At 41.9% G+C, this 16,678-nt stretch overlaps 1 protein-coding gene across 1 annotated transcript in view; it reads right to left on the bottom strand.

The window, feature by feature from the left end:
• Positions 1-15,959, bottom strand: part of LOC143764861 (gastrula zinc finger protein XlCGF66.1-like) — a 33,277-nt gene extending 17,318 nt beyond the window's left edge. Inside the window, exons 1-6 of the mRNA XM_077250910.1 lie at positions 15,425-15,959; positions 4,966-5,103; positions 2,878-3,060; positions 2,675-2,798; positions 2,201-2,295; positions 1,971-2,082 (exon numbers count right to left, since the gene is read on the bottom strand). Coding sequence (XP_077107025.1) covers positions 1,971-2,082; positions 2,201-2,295; positions 2,675-2,798; positions 2,878-3,060; positions 4,966-5,043 — 592 coding nt within the window. The 5' untranslated portion in view covers positions 5,044-5,103; positions 15,425-15,959. The remainder of the gene's footprint in view (positions 1-1,970; positions 2,083-2,200; positions 2,296-2,674; positions 2,799-2,877; positions 3,061-4,965; positions 5,104-15,424) is intronic.
• Positions 15,960-16,678: the final 719 nt, after the last annotated feature.

The raw sequence follows: 16,678 nt of genomic DNA, 5'->3' as shown, positions 1-16,678 counted from the left end.
GTGGAAGGTGACTAGAGAAATAAGGATTTCACCTTTTTTTCTACCCCTCACAATTCATATCTCCTCCTTGACTAGATTTTTCTATCTCATTTCCTCCTTGGTTGTTACCCGAAGCAAACAGAACCAATTCTACTGTCAGACCATGCTATGATGTGGGCATCTAACCAATGGGGTGAGTGTTTTTAGTAAATCCTATTCACGGAATCATCTTTCAAGACCCAATGTGTCAGGCTGATATACGTAATATCTCTATCTTCTTGAATACACATAGGTTAAACACTACTGAGCTCCAATACAATGGGAAGCTCATAAGAATTAAGGACACTTATTTCACATGCAACAAGGTTTAAACTTAGCTCAAGTGGCAAAGCAAAAACTATACTCAAAACTTGATACATTAGAGTGCCTCCATAAAGCATTCAACGACTGCTTCTACACTTGCAGAACTTAATGAAATGTGGACAGACCTACATTGTTTATTAGACCAGAGAGATAGAAAAGCTAGGAACACACTTCAGCGTCTATATTACAAATTTGGGGGTAAGAAAAGAGGGAAAATCTTTTCCACAACATTTTTACAGTGTATTATGAGAATCTATATAATAAAGAAAAATATTCTTCTTCCGGACTCCGATCATCCCTGGAAAATTAAGGAATACCTTTGTAAATATGCTTCTTCCCTCTATTCATTGGGAGATTAGCAAAAAGATTGATTCCAATTCTTCTTCTATGGAGCTGCTCTCTGCTATCCAAAACTTTAAAAGGGTAGTCAAAAGGCAAAGTAATTTTCGTTCTCGATCCCTATCTATTTAGTGCCATAATCTATTTTCTAATTTACTGGATTTAAAAATTCCCAATCCTTCCCTAACTACACTATCCAACTGCTTTTCTAAGTTTTTTCCAATTTCCTCTTTGATGATGATTCATTTGAGAATCCCAGTGGATGTTGAGATACTCAAACGAAGAGACATCAGGGAACAAAGGCTGCAGTCCCTGCCCCTCCCTGAAATGAAGCATCATCAGTGATGCTCATTTCAGGGGTTGAGTTAGTCCCTGCACGCTGTGCACTGTGCACAGTGACAGCGCACACTCTGTTGTCGCCTCAGATCAGCAGTAATGACTTGCGATGGCAGAGTAGGTCTCTGCAGGCAGACACCACTCTGTTGCCGTGGATCATGCAGCATGTATCGGCTGTTAGGTTCACTTTAAAGGGAACCTGTCCCCCCGTTTTTTCAGTATGAGATAAAAATACCATTAAATAGGGCCTGAGCTGTGCTGGACAATAGTGTATTTTGTGTACCCTGATTCCCCACCTATGCTGCCAAAATACCTTACCAAAGTCGCCGTTTTCGCCTGTCAATCAAGGTGGTCTGGTCAAATGGGCGTGGTGAAATCGCTTCTTCTCCCCCAGATCTTGCTTATCTTTCCGTTGGTGGCGTAGTGGTTTGCGCATGCGCAACTGCCGAATGCACTGCACAGCTGAAGAAAAAGAGCGCAATCTGTGCTATTCTCCGCTTTTTCGCTGGCGGCGGCCATCTTCCTGAGGCCGCGGGATGCCGCGCGTGCGCAGATGGGGATCGCGGCGGCCATTTTCCTGAAGCAGAGTTCGCAGCGAAAAAGCGGAGATCGCGCTCTTTTTCTTCAGCTGCGCAGTGCATTCCCCTGTTGGGCATGCGCAAACCACTACGCCACCAACGGAAAGATAAGCAAGATCTGGGGGGAGAAGAAGCGATTTCACCACGCCCATTTGACCAGACCACCTTGATTGACAGGCGAAAACGGCGACTTTGGTAAGGTATTTCGGCAGCATAGGTGGGGAATCAGGGTACACAAAATACACTATTGTCCAGCACAGCTCAGGCCCTATTTAATGGTATTTTTATCTCATACTGAAAAAACAGGGGGACAGGTTCCCTTTAAATAGATCAACAAGTGTTCTTGTATTGTTTTACTGTGTTTTTATCACTTACTTAAGCTGAAATTTGTAGGGGTTTCCCTCTTAGACCACCACAGATCATGGCTCAAATATGGCTCTTCCATCTCTTCTATAAGTTCCACTTTAATGCCAACCAAACCTTCAACCTAGATAATCCACAAAATCAGAGATTAAAACTTAAAATATAAATGTTATTTAATTCTTCAATTCCACATTTATTATGAAGAGGTTCATTTTTTAAATTTAACAAGTTTATTGGTCTACCTGATAATCTTGAGGGACATTGTGATTTTCATTTGGATCATCCTGGGAATTCAGACTGAGACATCTCTTGGGTCGATTTATTTTACTAGTATCATCTGTAGATTCATTACACACAAGCTGATTTAATACAGTGTCTATATGTAATGATTAGATGATGGCTTGTTTGTTTGACAGTTGTCCCTCAACTTCCCCATACACATGGACTCTCGGTCGAGCGTTCATGTATTCTCTAGATAGAAAGCAGTGTAAGCTGCTGCCAGAGTCATCGGTCCCTGTCTTTTCAACTCGAACAACAAAAGACTTGGCATTTAAATGAAACTGCCTGATCTTTATCTCTCCTGGCATCATCTGTAAGGAGAGTCCCCACAAATGGTCAGCTGTTCACACTGAATTTAGTAGATCTGAGCAATGTATATGAGTATGGGTGTCTTTAGTGATCTGAAAAATTAATCTCCCCTTTACATTCAATATTACCTGGTGATGTCAGGGGTAGGTGGTTCCCAATCATGATATCATTATATAGATCCTTGTGTCCTTCTAAATACTCCCATTCATCCATGGAGAAATAGACCGTGACATCCTGACACCTTACAGGAACCTGACAAACAGAGATATAGTCATCATCCAGATACCTAACTTTATCATTATAATGTTCCTGCATTCCCAGCAGGGCTCACCTCTCCAGTAAGTAGCTCAGTTATCTTTCTGGTGAGTTCTAAGATCTTCTTTCTATGATGTAAAAGTGAGTGAGTTGGAGGCTCCATAGTGGGTCCCATTGTCCTGCTACTTCCTCCTGACACATGTGAGTCATTGCTGGAGATGACCTGCTCTCCTGATGAGTTTATCACTACAGTTGTATCCTGATTGAAAAAAACACAAATAGCAATACATATTTTTATAAAATCTATCATGATTACATTAGAGGGACAATAGATCTTGGTATAATAATAATGTCCACAATTGGATGTGTTAAAAAAATGTTCCTGTGCTGAGATAATATTATAAATGTGCCCCTGCTGTGTACTGTTATTTCCTGTGTCCCACCAGCCACAGCTCCTACAGTTCATGGTTGGGCCATACCACATCTCTTGGCCAGGGAGGATAACATAACTCACTGATAACAACTGAGTATACAGACAAAACAGCTACAGCTTGGAACTGCTGTTTTCTCAGGTAACCCATTTGCCTGCCTGTTTAATCACAGGAATGAGTGTTTGTACTGTGTCACCAGTCCTGTGAGCTCATCATAAATGAAGTCAGTGAAGTAGGAGATCAAGCAGATGCTGAGGATATATGTCACGGACTTGATTTATGATGCATTCACAAGACTGATGACTTAGCAGAGACACTCACTACTGGGATAAAACAGGCAGGGAAATTTACTAAATATAGACGCTACATAAAATTACAATATTTTTCGGATTACAAGACACACTTTTTTCCCCCACATTTGGGAGGAAAATGGGGGTTCGTCTTATAATGAGGATTTACCTTACCGGCCGCGGTGGAGCAGGGTCCCAGGGTCGCTGCTGGAGGAGGCAAGTGTGCTGCAGGCCGCAGGCTGGTATGAGGGGGTGTTCTGATGTGCGCCGCTGCGGATGTTCGGTGGTGCGGGGACTCTTACATGGTTTACTATGTGGTGGACTCCAGGAAAATGGCTGCCGGGGGCGGCGCATGTGCAGATGGAGATCTCGGCACCAAGATGTCGGGAGATGACATCTCGGCGCTGAGATCTCAACTCCCGAGATCATGGTGCCGAGATCTCCATCTGCACATGCACCGCCCCTAGCAGCCATTTTCCCGGAGTCCACCGCACAGTAAACCATGTACCGTAAGTGCGGGGGCTCTGGGCTTTCACAAAATGTTGTCAGAGCCCCCCGTACCACTGAACACCTGCAGCGGCGCACATCGGAACACCCCCTCATACCAGCCTGCGGCATGCAGCAATGCTCCCCTCTTGCCTCCTCTAGCAGTGATCCTGGGACCCCGCTTCACCGCAGCCAACACTCTTGGTAAGCAATAAGACGCATGGATTATAAGAAGCACCACCATTTTATTAAAAAAGAAAGGTTTTTTTCCTATTTTCCTCCTTAAAATTTGGGGTGCGTCTTATAATCCGGTGCGTCTTATAATCCGCAAAATACGGTAACCTGCAATTTACACTGTATGGTAAGAGCAGTAGTAAAAAAAAAATCAATAAAATAATTCTATTTTTTTCTATACAGTTGTCCAAACAATAATAACAGTTCCATAATACTTAATATGTACACCAAAATGGTGCCATTAAAAATACAACTTGTTCTCTTCTTGCCACATGGAAAAATAAAAAATGTATGCTTTTCTGAGTGCAGAGATTAAAAAAAAAATTAGTTGGCTGATTTTTTTTTAACTCCCAAGCGCTGAATATGTGTTCAAATAATAAAATAATAATTCCATATATATCTGATCTCTGCCACTCCAGAGATCCATGATCATCTTGCAACGATATCTGCACATTTATTATTGGCTTCAACGGTGATGAATATAAGTGAGGCATATGATCGCTAAGGTCAGTGATAACTGCACAACCGGAAAGGACCAGAGGGAACCACTGGGGCTGAAGCGTTAGAGCAACAAGCTTAAAGAACTATTGATAATGTTATTATTTTAACACATTTCCACTTTTTGGGTTGTCTTCTAAATATCCCAGACAACACTATTTAGGCTTAAAAAAGCTGCATTCTTAAGGAGTTATTATAGTAATAATTACTCCCAGAATCCCTCACCTCTCCAGTCAGTAGGTAGATAATCTTCAAGGTGAGATTTAATATTCTTTCAGTCATGAGACTCTTTCCCTCCTCCATTATTAAAACTTGAAATACAGGACAAGGCCTTCTTGGATGTAATCAAACATGAGGTACTTTCTGCAATGTAAAAATGAGAATAACTGCATGGTTAAGTGTGTAGACAATAAAACTTCACATTTCAGAAAAAAATCTTTTCCTCAAAGGAGTCACGTGTTTGTGAACACCAGGAGAAGCTCTTAGAAGACATTAGTGATGTCACTGCACCGCCATCCAGCCATGAGCCAGAAGTGACTTTTACAATGTAAATCTATGGAGGCTCCAAAGGCTTTCATTGTAAAAGAGACAGCTCAGGCGTAGAGTAAGCCGGATAGTCTGAAGAGCGGTGACGTCCCTGAGGAGCAGGACGGTGCTGGATCCCAGAGAAGACGGCACACTACACTGCATACAGTGCCTTGAAAAATTATTCATACCCCATGAACTTTTCCACATTTTTTCAAGAGTAATTGCAGCGAAAAGTGGCCCTGCAAAGTATTGACTTGGGGGGCTGAGTACAAATGCATTTCACAATTTTCAGATTTATATTTTTTAAATAATTAGAAAACCATGTATCATTTCCTCTACACTTCACAAATCCTTGCTACTATGTGTTGGTATATCACATAAAATCCCTATATAATACATTTAATTTTGATGGTGTAACGTGAAAAAAGTGGAAAAGTTCACAAGGTATGAATACTTTTTCAAGACACTGTACATATATACACAAATTTAGTAAGAAAAAAAACTCTTCATGTGAGTGCTTCTTTAACCCCTTTCTGACCTCGGACGGGATAGTACGTCCGAGGTCAGATCCCCCTCTTTGATGTGGGCTCCGCGGTGAGCCCGCATCAAAGCCGGGACATGTCAGCTGTTTTGAACAGCTGACATGTGCCCGCAATAGCAGCGGGTGAAATCGCAATTCACCTGCCGCTATTAACTAGTTAAATGCCACTGTCAAACGCAGACAACGGCATTTAACAGGCGCTTCCGGCCGGGAGGCCGGAAATGAGCGCATCGCCGACCCCCGTCACATTATCGGGGGTCAGCGATGCTTCTGCAGAGTAACCATAGAGGTCCTTGAGACCTCTATGGTTACTGATCGCCGGTAGCTGTGAACGCCACCCTGTGGTCAGCGCTCATAGCACACCTGCATTTCTGCTGCATAGCAGCGATCTAATGATCGCTGCTATGTAGCAGAGCCGATCGCGTTGTGCCAGATTCTAGCCTCCTATGGAGGCTATAGAAGCATGGCAAAAGTTTTTAAAAAAGTTAAAAAAAAAGTGAAAAAATAAAAAAAATATAAAAGTTTAAATCACCCCCCTTTCGCCCCAATCAAAATAAATCAATAATAAAAAAAAAAACCTACACATATTTGGTATCGCCGCGTTCAGAATCGCCCGATCTATCAATAAAAAAAAAGCATTAACCTGATCGCTAAACGGCGTAGCGAGAAAAAAATTCGAAACACCAGAATTAAAATGCAATAACGGGCGATCAAAAGAACTTATCTGCGCTGAAATGGTATCATTAAAAACGTCAGCTCAGCACACAAAAAATAAGCCATCAAACGACCCCAGATCATGAAAAATGGAGACGCTACGAGTATTGGAAAATGGCGCAATGTTTTTTTTTTTTTTAAGCAAAGTTTGGAATTTTTTTTTCGCCACGTAGATAAAAAATAACCTAGTCATGTTAGGTGTCTATGAACTCGTAATGACCTGGAGAATCATAATGGCATGTCAGTTTTAGCATTTAGTGAACCTAGCATAAAAGCCAAACAATAAACACTTTTTTTGCAATTTCACCGCACTTGGAATTTTTTTCCCGTTTTCTAGTACATAACATGGTAAAACCAATGATGTCGTTCAAAAGTACAACTCGTTCCGCAAAAAATAAGCCCTCACATAGCCATAATAACATAAAAATAAAAAAGTTATGGCTCTGGGAAGGAGGGGAGCGAAAAACGAACACGGAAAAATGGAAAATCCCAAGGTCATGAAGGGGTTAAGAAGGGGTTGTCCAAGTAGTGAACAACCCCTTTAAGTTGGAGGCTTCCACACAGCCCTTTTTTCCTGGCTCATGGCTGAATGATGGTGCGGTGACATAATTTGGTCAACAGTAACATCTCAGAGCTTCTCCTAGTATTCACAAGAACCAAAAACAAATCTTCATGGGAGTCCCTCTTTACATAAAACCATGCCCCATATAAAATAAAAACCGTGTGACCTCTTTCCTGTTCCATCCACAGTTCCCTGACAGCCTTATACCCGTTATGTCTAGACCATGGTCTCAAGCAGGCCTGCATACTTTCATGGACATCATCAACCACAGGACTGGATCACTGTACTCCTTTGAGGACCGTCAATCCAAATTCAGCCTTGTAAGCCAAAGTTGATATCAGTATTTCCAAATTTGCCACTTCTTGATTTCAAGGTAACCGAGATTCATTTCCAGCTTAGTTTGAAAGAATATGCAGAACGGAATCCTCACCTAAGGATCTAATCTCAGCCATGTATGATATATTACTTAATCCTTCACCAAAATAATTATATAGGCACACATACACAGTACCTTGAAAAAATATTCATACCCCATGAACTTTTCCACATTTGGTCACGTTGGTCCCATAAACGTAAATGTTTTTTATTTATATTTTATGAGATATACCAACACAAAATATTAAGAATTTGTGTAGTGTAAATAAAATGATAAAGTTTTCTAATTACACAGGTCTGCAAGGGTAAAATTGTTTGAAAAGTAAGAAGTGATTCTTATATACTTTTGATCGCTGAACTAAGTAAAAATCTCTTAAAAATTCCAGCACAAACAGTTTTTTCACAAACACTGACTCCATAGGCTTTTTCTTGCACCATACCTTGACCCCTTTGCATGACCAAGCAGAGAAAAGGAATTTCTTCCATACTTTTCTCAAAACAGTGCTCTAGTGTATTGCAGTGATGTTATTGATTCATCCCCAATAAAAGTCTGAAAACTGTGCTTCTGCACAATGGCAGCAAGTATGCTTCAGTGTTTATAGGGCATTTTGTGCACTTGAAGCAAAGCTATGAGAATAGACTTTATTCTCAAAAAGCTTACCTTATATACTTGTGTATAAGCCGAGTTTTTCAGCACATTTTTTGTGGCAGAAGCTTTTGAAAAGGTAGAGATTGTATATAAGGCTCCCCCACACTGGTTGGACCCGGTTCTTTTGTTTGCCCTTATTCACACTCAGGTCAACACTGACACATGGTAAGGTTTTAATATTAGACAGCGTAGGACTGTCACCGATCAGGATCATCTTGTCGTGGTGGGATGGCTTTTATGCTATTTTTGATCAAACACAGTATTACTAAAAACTCTTGTTATTTACATGCACTTTTTGCTTTTTATTTACTTAGTTACAGCAGGGTTTTTCCTCATTTTTTCTCTTGTAGGTTTTGTAAGTTTCTGCTGACATGATGCCGACAGAGCAGCTACTTCGCTTTCTATCTGCTCTGTTGAGGGGACGTGACTCCCGATGTCATGCTGATTGACAGTCGCTCCTGTTAAGAACTGTCAATCAACATAACGTTGGCAATCACGCTCTGTTGACAGAGCAGCATGGTAGAAGAGCTGCTCTGTGGAAGTGAAGCAAAAGAATCGCCGGCAGGAGTGGTCTGTGACTTTTTTTGAGCCAGCGCTGTTGTGCTATTTCTCCTGATCACGTCAAAGGGAATGAGCGCCGTTTGACTTTTTGAATGTAAAATTTGCTATAATAATTAGCGGATGCCATGTCATGTTTAGAGAGCCCCTGATGTGCCTAAATAGTGGAAAAAGTCACAAGTGACCCCATTTGGGAAACTAGACCCCTCAAAGAACTTATCTAGATGTGTGGTGAGCACCTTGAACCCCCCCATGTGGTTCACAGAAGTTTATAATGTTGAGCCGTGAAAATAAACAAAATCACATTTTCACATAAAAATGTTTTTTAGCCCCAAATTTTTATTTTCACAACGTTAACAGGGAAAAATAGACCTTAAAATTTGTTGTGTAATTTCTCCTGAGTACACCAACACCCCATATGTGGTCAAAAGCTACTTTTGAGGAACAGTACAAAGGTCAGAAGGGAAGAAGCTCCATATTGGAGTTCAGATTTTTCTGGACTGGTTTGAGGGTGCCATGTCACATTAGCAGAGTCCCCGAGGTGCCAGAACAACAGAACTCCCCACAAGTGACTCCATTTTACAAACTACACCTCAGTCTCAATGAATTCACCTATGGGTGCAGTGATCATATTAACATCACAGGTGTGTCGTAGAGTTTTATACCATTGGGCAGTGGAGAAAAAATAATTACATTTTTACCACCAAAATTTTGTTTTAGCCCAGATTTTACATTTTCACACAGGGAAATGGGTAAAAATGTCTCCAAAATTTGTCCCACAATTTCTGCTTAATGTAGAAATACCCCATATGTATGTATATACAGTATGTATGTATGTACAGTTCCGCATTAGCCATATGGAGAGACTGGGGAGGGACAGAGCGCTATTTTCCTCCTGGAGTGCAAATTTTGCTAGAATAGTTTGCGGACTCAATATACAGAGCCCCAAGTGCTGGAAAAACAGAATACCCATCAAGTGACCCCATTTTGAAAATGATAACCCTTTGGGAAATTATCTACATGTAGTGACGATTTTGACTTCATGGGAGTTTTCCAGAAACAAGCAGCAGTGGATGTTGCTGAGTGAAAAAGTTATGTTGCAGTCACCAGTACGTTGTAGTCACCAGCAGTACGTCTAGCTGCCCGTACTTTGTGCTCAGCTGATGCTTTTGGAAACATGCACCCGTAAATTTGGTGGGCTGTTATCGCTACAGAAATGCCAATCATGTGGATGCTAAATGTGGTTTAGGCACACTGGGGCTCAAAAGGGAGGGGGACATTTGGATCTGGGAGCACATAATTTGCTGAATTATTTTTGGGGGGGGGGGATGGGCAACGAGCCATTTCGCTCTTCCAGAGCCTTTTTTGCTACCAGTAACGTGGCAGTCCCCTACATTTCTGTAAACACATGACAGATCTGAGTGGAGACTTGCTCTTTTTGTGCATTGAGATGAAGCTTTTGTTGGGAACATTTTGGGATCACATTGATCCAGTGTGCTACGCTGAGCACTTACATTGGGGTTTACATCTAAATCTCTGAGTGATGTGATTCAGATGAAACCCCCGAGGGATCTATTCACTATAATGCAGCAGCAGAGTTATTCTGGATTTCATCTTGCCTCTTTTTAGTGGTGTCCATCTTTTCAGAAATGCTCAAAACTGTGGCAAACTGCGCTTTTATGCACACCTAACAAGACAAATACTGCCGGATCACAGGTATTATGACGTCCACAGTGCCTCAATCTGCCTCATTATAGGGAATCTTCTGCCGGGGATTCCGTCTGGTTTACGTATTTCAGAGATTTACATGGAAATCCCAGTGTAAGAGATCAGCGCAGAGTGCAGGATAAATGTAAGCCAAACTTTACTGCAGTCTTTGGGAGGCAGAAAGAAAAAATCAATAGCAGGTGTAGAATTGGTTTTATTTTTTAAGCTGTTCCTCATGTGGTATAAGTTATTAGGTGATTTTATTAATTGGGTCGGTGCGATTATAGCGATACCGGATTTATATTGGGTTTTACGTTTGGCTGCTGTCACACACTAAAAGACGGTTGTTTTTGCATCACCATATTTTGATAACTAGAATTTTCCATATTTTGCCCACAGAATCACATGAGGGCTTGTTTTTTGCAGGACAAGTTGACGTTTGTAGTGGTGCTATTTTCAGGCACATGACATTTTTTGATCACTTTCTATTCCGATTTTGGGAAGCAGAATGAACAAAAATCAGCAATTCAGGAATAGTTTTTTTCTTTTTTTATGCCGTTCAGTGTGTGGTAAAATTGATCAGGCAGCTTTATTCTTCGGGTCAGTACGATTACAGAGAAACCACATTTATATCTTTTTTTTATGTTTTGGCGCTTTTACACAATAAAAAACTATGTTATAGAAAAAATAATCATTTTCTTCGGAGAGCTATAACTTTTTATTTTTCCGCTGATGGAGCTGTAATGGTGGTTTTTTTGCAGGACCAGATGACGTTTTCAGAGATACCATTTTTATTTACATTTTTATCTTTGATCGCATTATATTTCACTTTTTGTTCGGTGGTATGATGCTAAAGCATCGTTCTTTGTCTTGTTTTTCATTTATTTTTTTAATGGTTTCACAGGTCGGGTCATTCCAGACACGTTAATACCAAACGTGCTTTTTTTTTTACATTAAGAAATAAATTGGATTAATATTTTTTCTTTTTTTATTATTTTGTTATTTTTAAAAAAAATATTTTCGCAATTTTCATTGAGTTTTCTTTTTAAACTTTTTTACATTGCCCCTGGACGGGAAATCCACTTATTCACACTGACAGATTGCTGATCTAATACTCTGCAATGCTTCTGCATTGCAGAGCATTAGATCAACGCCTGACATGCAGGGAGGAGGCGTGTCAGCTTGTGCTCTGAGCATGAGCTGAAAAGCCACATCACTAAGTGACCCTGCGGCCATATTTGGGCCCAATGTCACCATGTAAACCATCGGCACTGTGCCGATGGGAGCACAGAGCAAGCTCCCTCCCTCTGCGATGTCCCACGATGTCGCTGTCACTATTGACAATGGCATCACAGGGGTTAAAAGTCCGAGATAGTTGCGAGCATTTGCAGGGTGTCAGCTCTCATATAGAGCTGACACCCGCATTTGATTGCTGCGGCGCTCAGCGTGAGCCCGCGCGATCATGGCGCAGTATATAAACTTCTCTTTGCGGGAACGCAGCTGACGCAGAGCAGTATATATATAGGGTGCATGTCGGAAAGGGGTTAAAGAGGTGATCCCTAGGGGCAGATAGAATGACATAGTAAGGTTCCTACCTCTGTCTCACTGCTTAGATACTTCGGTCAATAATGTCTGGGACATCTAATTGGCTAGGATACCTAATTGACACAGTGATAACAAATATATACCGTACACCTTTTTATTAAAAAACAACAACTTTATTTTCCTCATTTTTATACCGTTATTAATCTCTGCAGCACATTACAGACATCATCATTTTTACATTATAATTTTGATTTTAAATTTTCCAATCAGGGACTGGAGTGGCATTTCTGGCATACAAAACATAATCACGTTTGATTAACTGGACAGCCCCACCCCGCCCCACCTTTTCCCCAGCTTTGAACATTTTGGTGGAGCTGATTCAAAGGGGCATGATAACACCAAAAGATACAAAAATTTCAAACAACTCCACAATGCACAAAAATCTAGAGACTTTTCAAAGCTTTTACATCACTTTTCTGGCATTAGGCTTTGATAAATCAGACCCAATTTGTCCTATGTGATATACATACAGAAGTTTCTCAATGTATCCTATGTGATGTATATACAGAAGTTTCTCAATGTATCCTATGTGATGTATAAATTAGAGTCTTAGTATATCTTATGTTATGTATATACAGCAGAGTTTTAGAGTCTCGTATGTGATGTATATACAGCAGAGTCTCAGTGATTCCTATGTAATGATGTAATGTATATACCATAGAGTCTCAGTGTATCCTATGTGATGTATATACAGCAGAGTCGGTGTCTCCTATCTGATGTATGTACAGCATAGTCTCAGTGTCTCCTATGTGATGTAGAGATGTTTCTGACAAAATTAGAATATCATCAAAAAGTTAAATTATTTCAGTTCATCAATAAAAAAAGTGAAACTCATATATTATATAGAGCCATTACAAACAGAGTGATCTATTTCAAGTGTTTGTTTCTGTTAAAGTTAACCGGTCAGCAGATTTTGCCGCTATAAGATGCGGCCACTGCCTTTCAGGGCTTATCTACAGCATTCTATAATGTTGTAGATAAATCCCCGGTCCGACCTGCAAGTGAAGAAAAATAAGTCATATTATACTCACTCGGGGGGCGGTCCGATGCGGTCCGGTCCAATGGGTGTCGCAGGTCCGTGTCCGGCGCCTCCCACTGCAGTGCGCAGGCGTTAGGCCTCTCTGACCTTTGCTGGAGCCTGCACACTGCAGTACTTTACTCTGCCCTTAACAAGGCAGAGAAGTACGCCTGCGCAGGAGCACCGATGCCGGGGAGCGATGAAGAAGCAGGAGGCCGGCGTCGCAAGAAGATGGGAGGCGATGGACCCGGACCTGCGACACCCATCGGACCGGATCGCATCGGACCGCCCCTTCTTTTTTTACTGATAGATCGGGCGATTGTGAATGCTGCGATACCAAATATGTGTATGTTTGATTTTATTTTTATTGTTTTATTTTTAAAGGGAACCTGTTACACCACTCAAGCGTTTGTAACTAAAAGAGCCACCTTGTGCAGCACTAATGCTGCATTCTGACAAGGTGGCTCTTTTAGTTATGCTCCCTGCACACGCTGAAATAAACGCTTATAAAATGTGCCCCCTCATACCGTGAAATGGTCCCGGGGGTGGGTCTTTCCCTCCTAATCAGACGCAGCACAGCCGTCACTCCGGGCGCCGCCTCCTCTTGCTTCATTAGCGTTCCCGGTGCCTGCGCTGTAAGTATTTTTCCGGGCATGCGCAGTTGCGCTGCCCTTCGAACTTACAGCGCAGGCGCCAGGGACACTAATGAAGCAAGAGGAGGCGGCGTCCACATCAGAGGGAGATACTGACATCGGCATAATAGTATGTCCGATGTCAGTAAGGGGTTAATGGAAAGTTGAGTGGAAGGAAAATTGTGGTAGAAAGAGGTGCACAAGCAACTGGGATAACCTCAGCCTTGAAAGGATTGTTAAGAAAAGGCCATTCAAAAATTTGGGGGAGATTCACAAGGAGTGGACTGCTGCTGGAGTTAATAAATTAACTTTTTGATATTCTAATTTTTTGAGAAGCATCTGTATGTTCAGCAGAGTCTCAGTGTCTCCTATGAGATGTATATACAGCAGAGTCTCAGTGTAAGTAGCCTTGGTGTCTGTTATGTGATGTATACAGCAGCCTTGGCGTCTGTTATGTGATGTATACAGCAGCCTTGGCGTCTGTTATGTTATGTATACAGCAGCCTTGGCGTCTTATGTGATGTATACAGCAGCCTTGTCGTCTGTTATGTGATGTATACAGCAGCCTTGGCGTCTGTTATGTGATGTACACAGCAGCCTTGGCGTCTGTTATGTGATGTATACAGCAGCCTTGGTGTCTGTTATGTGATGTACACAGCAGCCTTGGCGTCTGTTATGTGATGTATACAGCAGCCTTGGCGTCTGTTATGTGATGTATACAGCAGCCTTGGCGTCTGTTATGTGATGTACACAGCAGCCTTGGCGTCTGTTATGTGATGTATACAGCAGCCTTGGCGTCTGTTATGTGATGTATACAGCAGCCTTGGCGTCTGTTATGTGATGTACACAGCAGCCTTGGCGTGTTATGTGATGTATACAGCAGCCTTGGCGTCTGTTATGTGATGTATACAGCAGCCTTGGCGTCTGTTATGTGATGTACACAGCAGCCTTGGCGTCTGTTATGTGATGTATACAGCAGCCTTGGCGTCTGTTATGTGATGTACACAGCAGCCTTGGCGTGTTATGTGATGTATACAGCAGCCTTGGCGTCTGTTATGTGATGTATACAGCAGCCTTGGCGTCTGTTATGTGATGTATACAGCAGCCTTGGCGTCTCCCTTGTGATGTATATAAAGCATTCTCTGTATCTCCTATGCGGTGTATACTGCAAATCTCCAACTGCTTGAGATATATAAATGTTATGTAATGAAATTCACACTTTAAGAAGAGAGGCAGGGTAATATACATCTGTGTCTGGTACAACTTATTGCAGTGGTCAGTTCATTACAAACTTATCATCACAAAGAGACGACTGCGCTCCAGACCGACGCAAACCTGGAAAAGCAGTTAAAAGTAGCTCCATCATTGATAACACCTAACATACTGAGGCATCAAACAGAGGCTGCTCCAGCCGTCACATTAGGGACAAGTCCATTAATTGTTTGACCAAACACAGCAGCATTATTTGTAGGCTGACAATTCTGTACGGCCCCGGATGAGATTATTAATGGCCAAATGGCCCAGAGCAGGAAAACAGGTTCTCACCTCTGATAAATATTAGTGCAAAACAATATTCATTTATCATAACAGTAATTATGCTTCTTCCCGAAAATTCTGAATATTATTATTTAGCATCTCCTGTAACAGAAGTACAATACTGTCCTATTGCGTCAGGCTGCTGTTTTATAATTATAGCTCATTTTAGTTCTAACTATGGATCTAAAAATATAGAACTAAAATAAAATCATGCTAAATCCCAGAGCACTGATGAATGACACACATGCCCAGGCGTTACCTTGCTGCCAGGAGGCTCTGGGCTGAGGGACACACAGCTCCTGGGCTACTGCCCTGGTACACAGGACATTTGAAAGAAAAGCAGCATTCTGGGGATTGTAGTCATCCATGGACACTGAGGATTCTGGGACTCACAATTCTTGCAATCAGGAGCTTTGGGGACTGATGCCTGAACCGCGCACAGTATGAATGTGTCAGGTCTGTCCACAATAAAATGGCTGCCTGCTCTGCTGAGGACACTCCAATCAATGCTCCTCATACACGGCTGTGACCCTAGTGTTCGCCCAGAGCTAATGACGTCACCTACGAGCGCGGACGCCGGTCATTACGGTCCCGTTGAGGATTGCGGGCGCCGCAGTGGCGGGTCCTGTGCGGGACATTAGTGGGGGGCTCAGACTAAAGAAAGCTCCACAACGAGATAGTGGGGGCGTAAACTTCCGGGTCAGAGGTTAACTGGAAGAGGCTGATGGGACAGGGAGCGATCACTGTGTGGTTAGCAGCGGGTGGTTGTCCCGGAGCTGCGCTGTGCAGTGATAGCGAGCTTCCCTCTGGCTGGTGATATAGTAGTAAGCCGGCTCACTGACAGCCTGCAGCACAGCTCTACCCATCCCAATTATAATCTCCTCCCACCCACGATGCTGAAGTTGGTTTCTTATTCGTTCAGTTTCTTATTCGGCTATTTTTTATTTTCTGTTTTTTCAGGTTTTTCAATAAAAATAAACCATTCTAAGTATATAATATTATGTGGTCATGTGCCCTCTTGTGAATACACTTAAAAACAGATAAAAATATTAGAAGGCTGGCACAAAAATGGGCATCAAAGTGGGCACTGAGGTATGGTATTAAAGGTGTTAAATGGCTTTGTGCCACTGATCTGACACCTGACTTGCATACCTACTGATGCCCCATATCAAGTTCCTGTCAATCCAGCCTGGCACAAATGTGTTCTGGGCATCAGAACTGGCATAAAAGTGGGCAGAGAACCAATTTTCACACATGCGAATAAGTAACAGCTATTTTTAAGGGGTTAAATGCCTTTGTGCCACTTATTAAACACCTGATTTACATACCTACTGATGCCCCACATGAAATCCATGTCACTCCAGCCTGGCACAAATGTGTTCTGGGCATCAAAACTGGCATCAAATGGGGCAAATCGCCCATTTTCACTGATTTGAATAAGTAACAGCTATTTTTAAGGGGTTAAATGCCTTTGTGCCACTGATCTAACACCTGATTTACATACCTACTGATG

This window comes from Ranitomeya variabilis, chromosome 4 (assembly GCF_051348905.1).
Source record: "Ranitomeya variabilis isolate aRanVar5 chromosome 4, aRanVar5.hap1, whole genome shotgun sequence".
Lineage (NCBI taxonomy): Eukaryota > Metazoa > Chordata > Amphibia > Anura > Dendrobatidae > Ranitomeya > Ranitomeya variabilis.
This window is presented reverse-complemented; position numbering and strand designations above follow the sequence as displayed.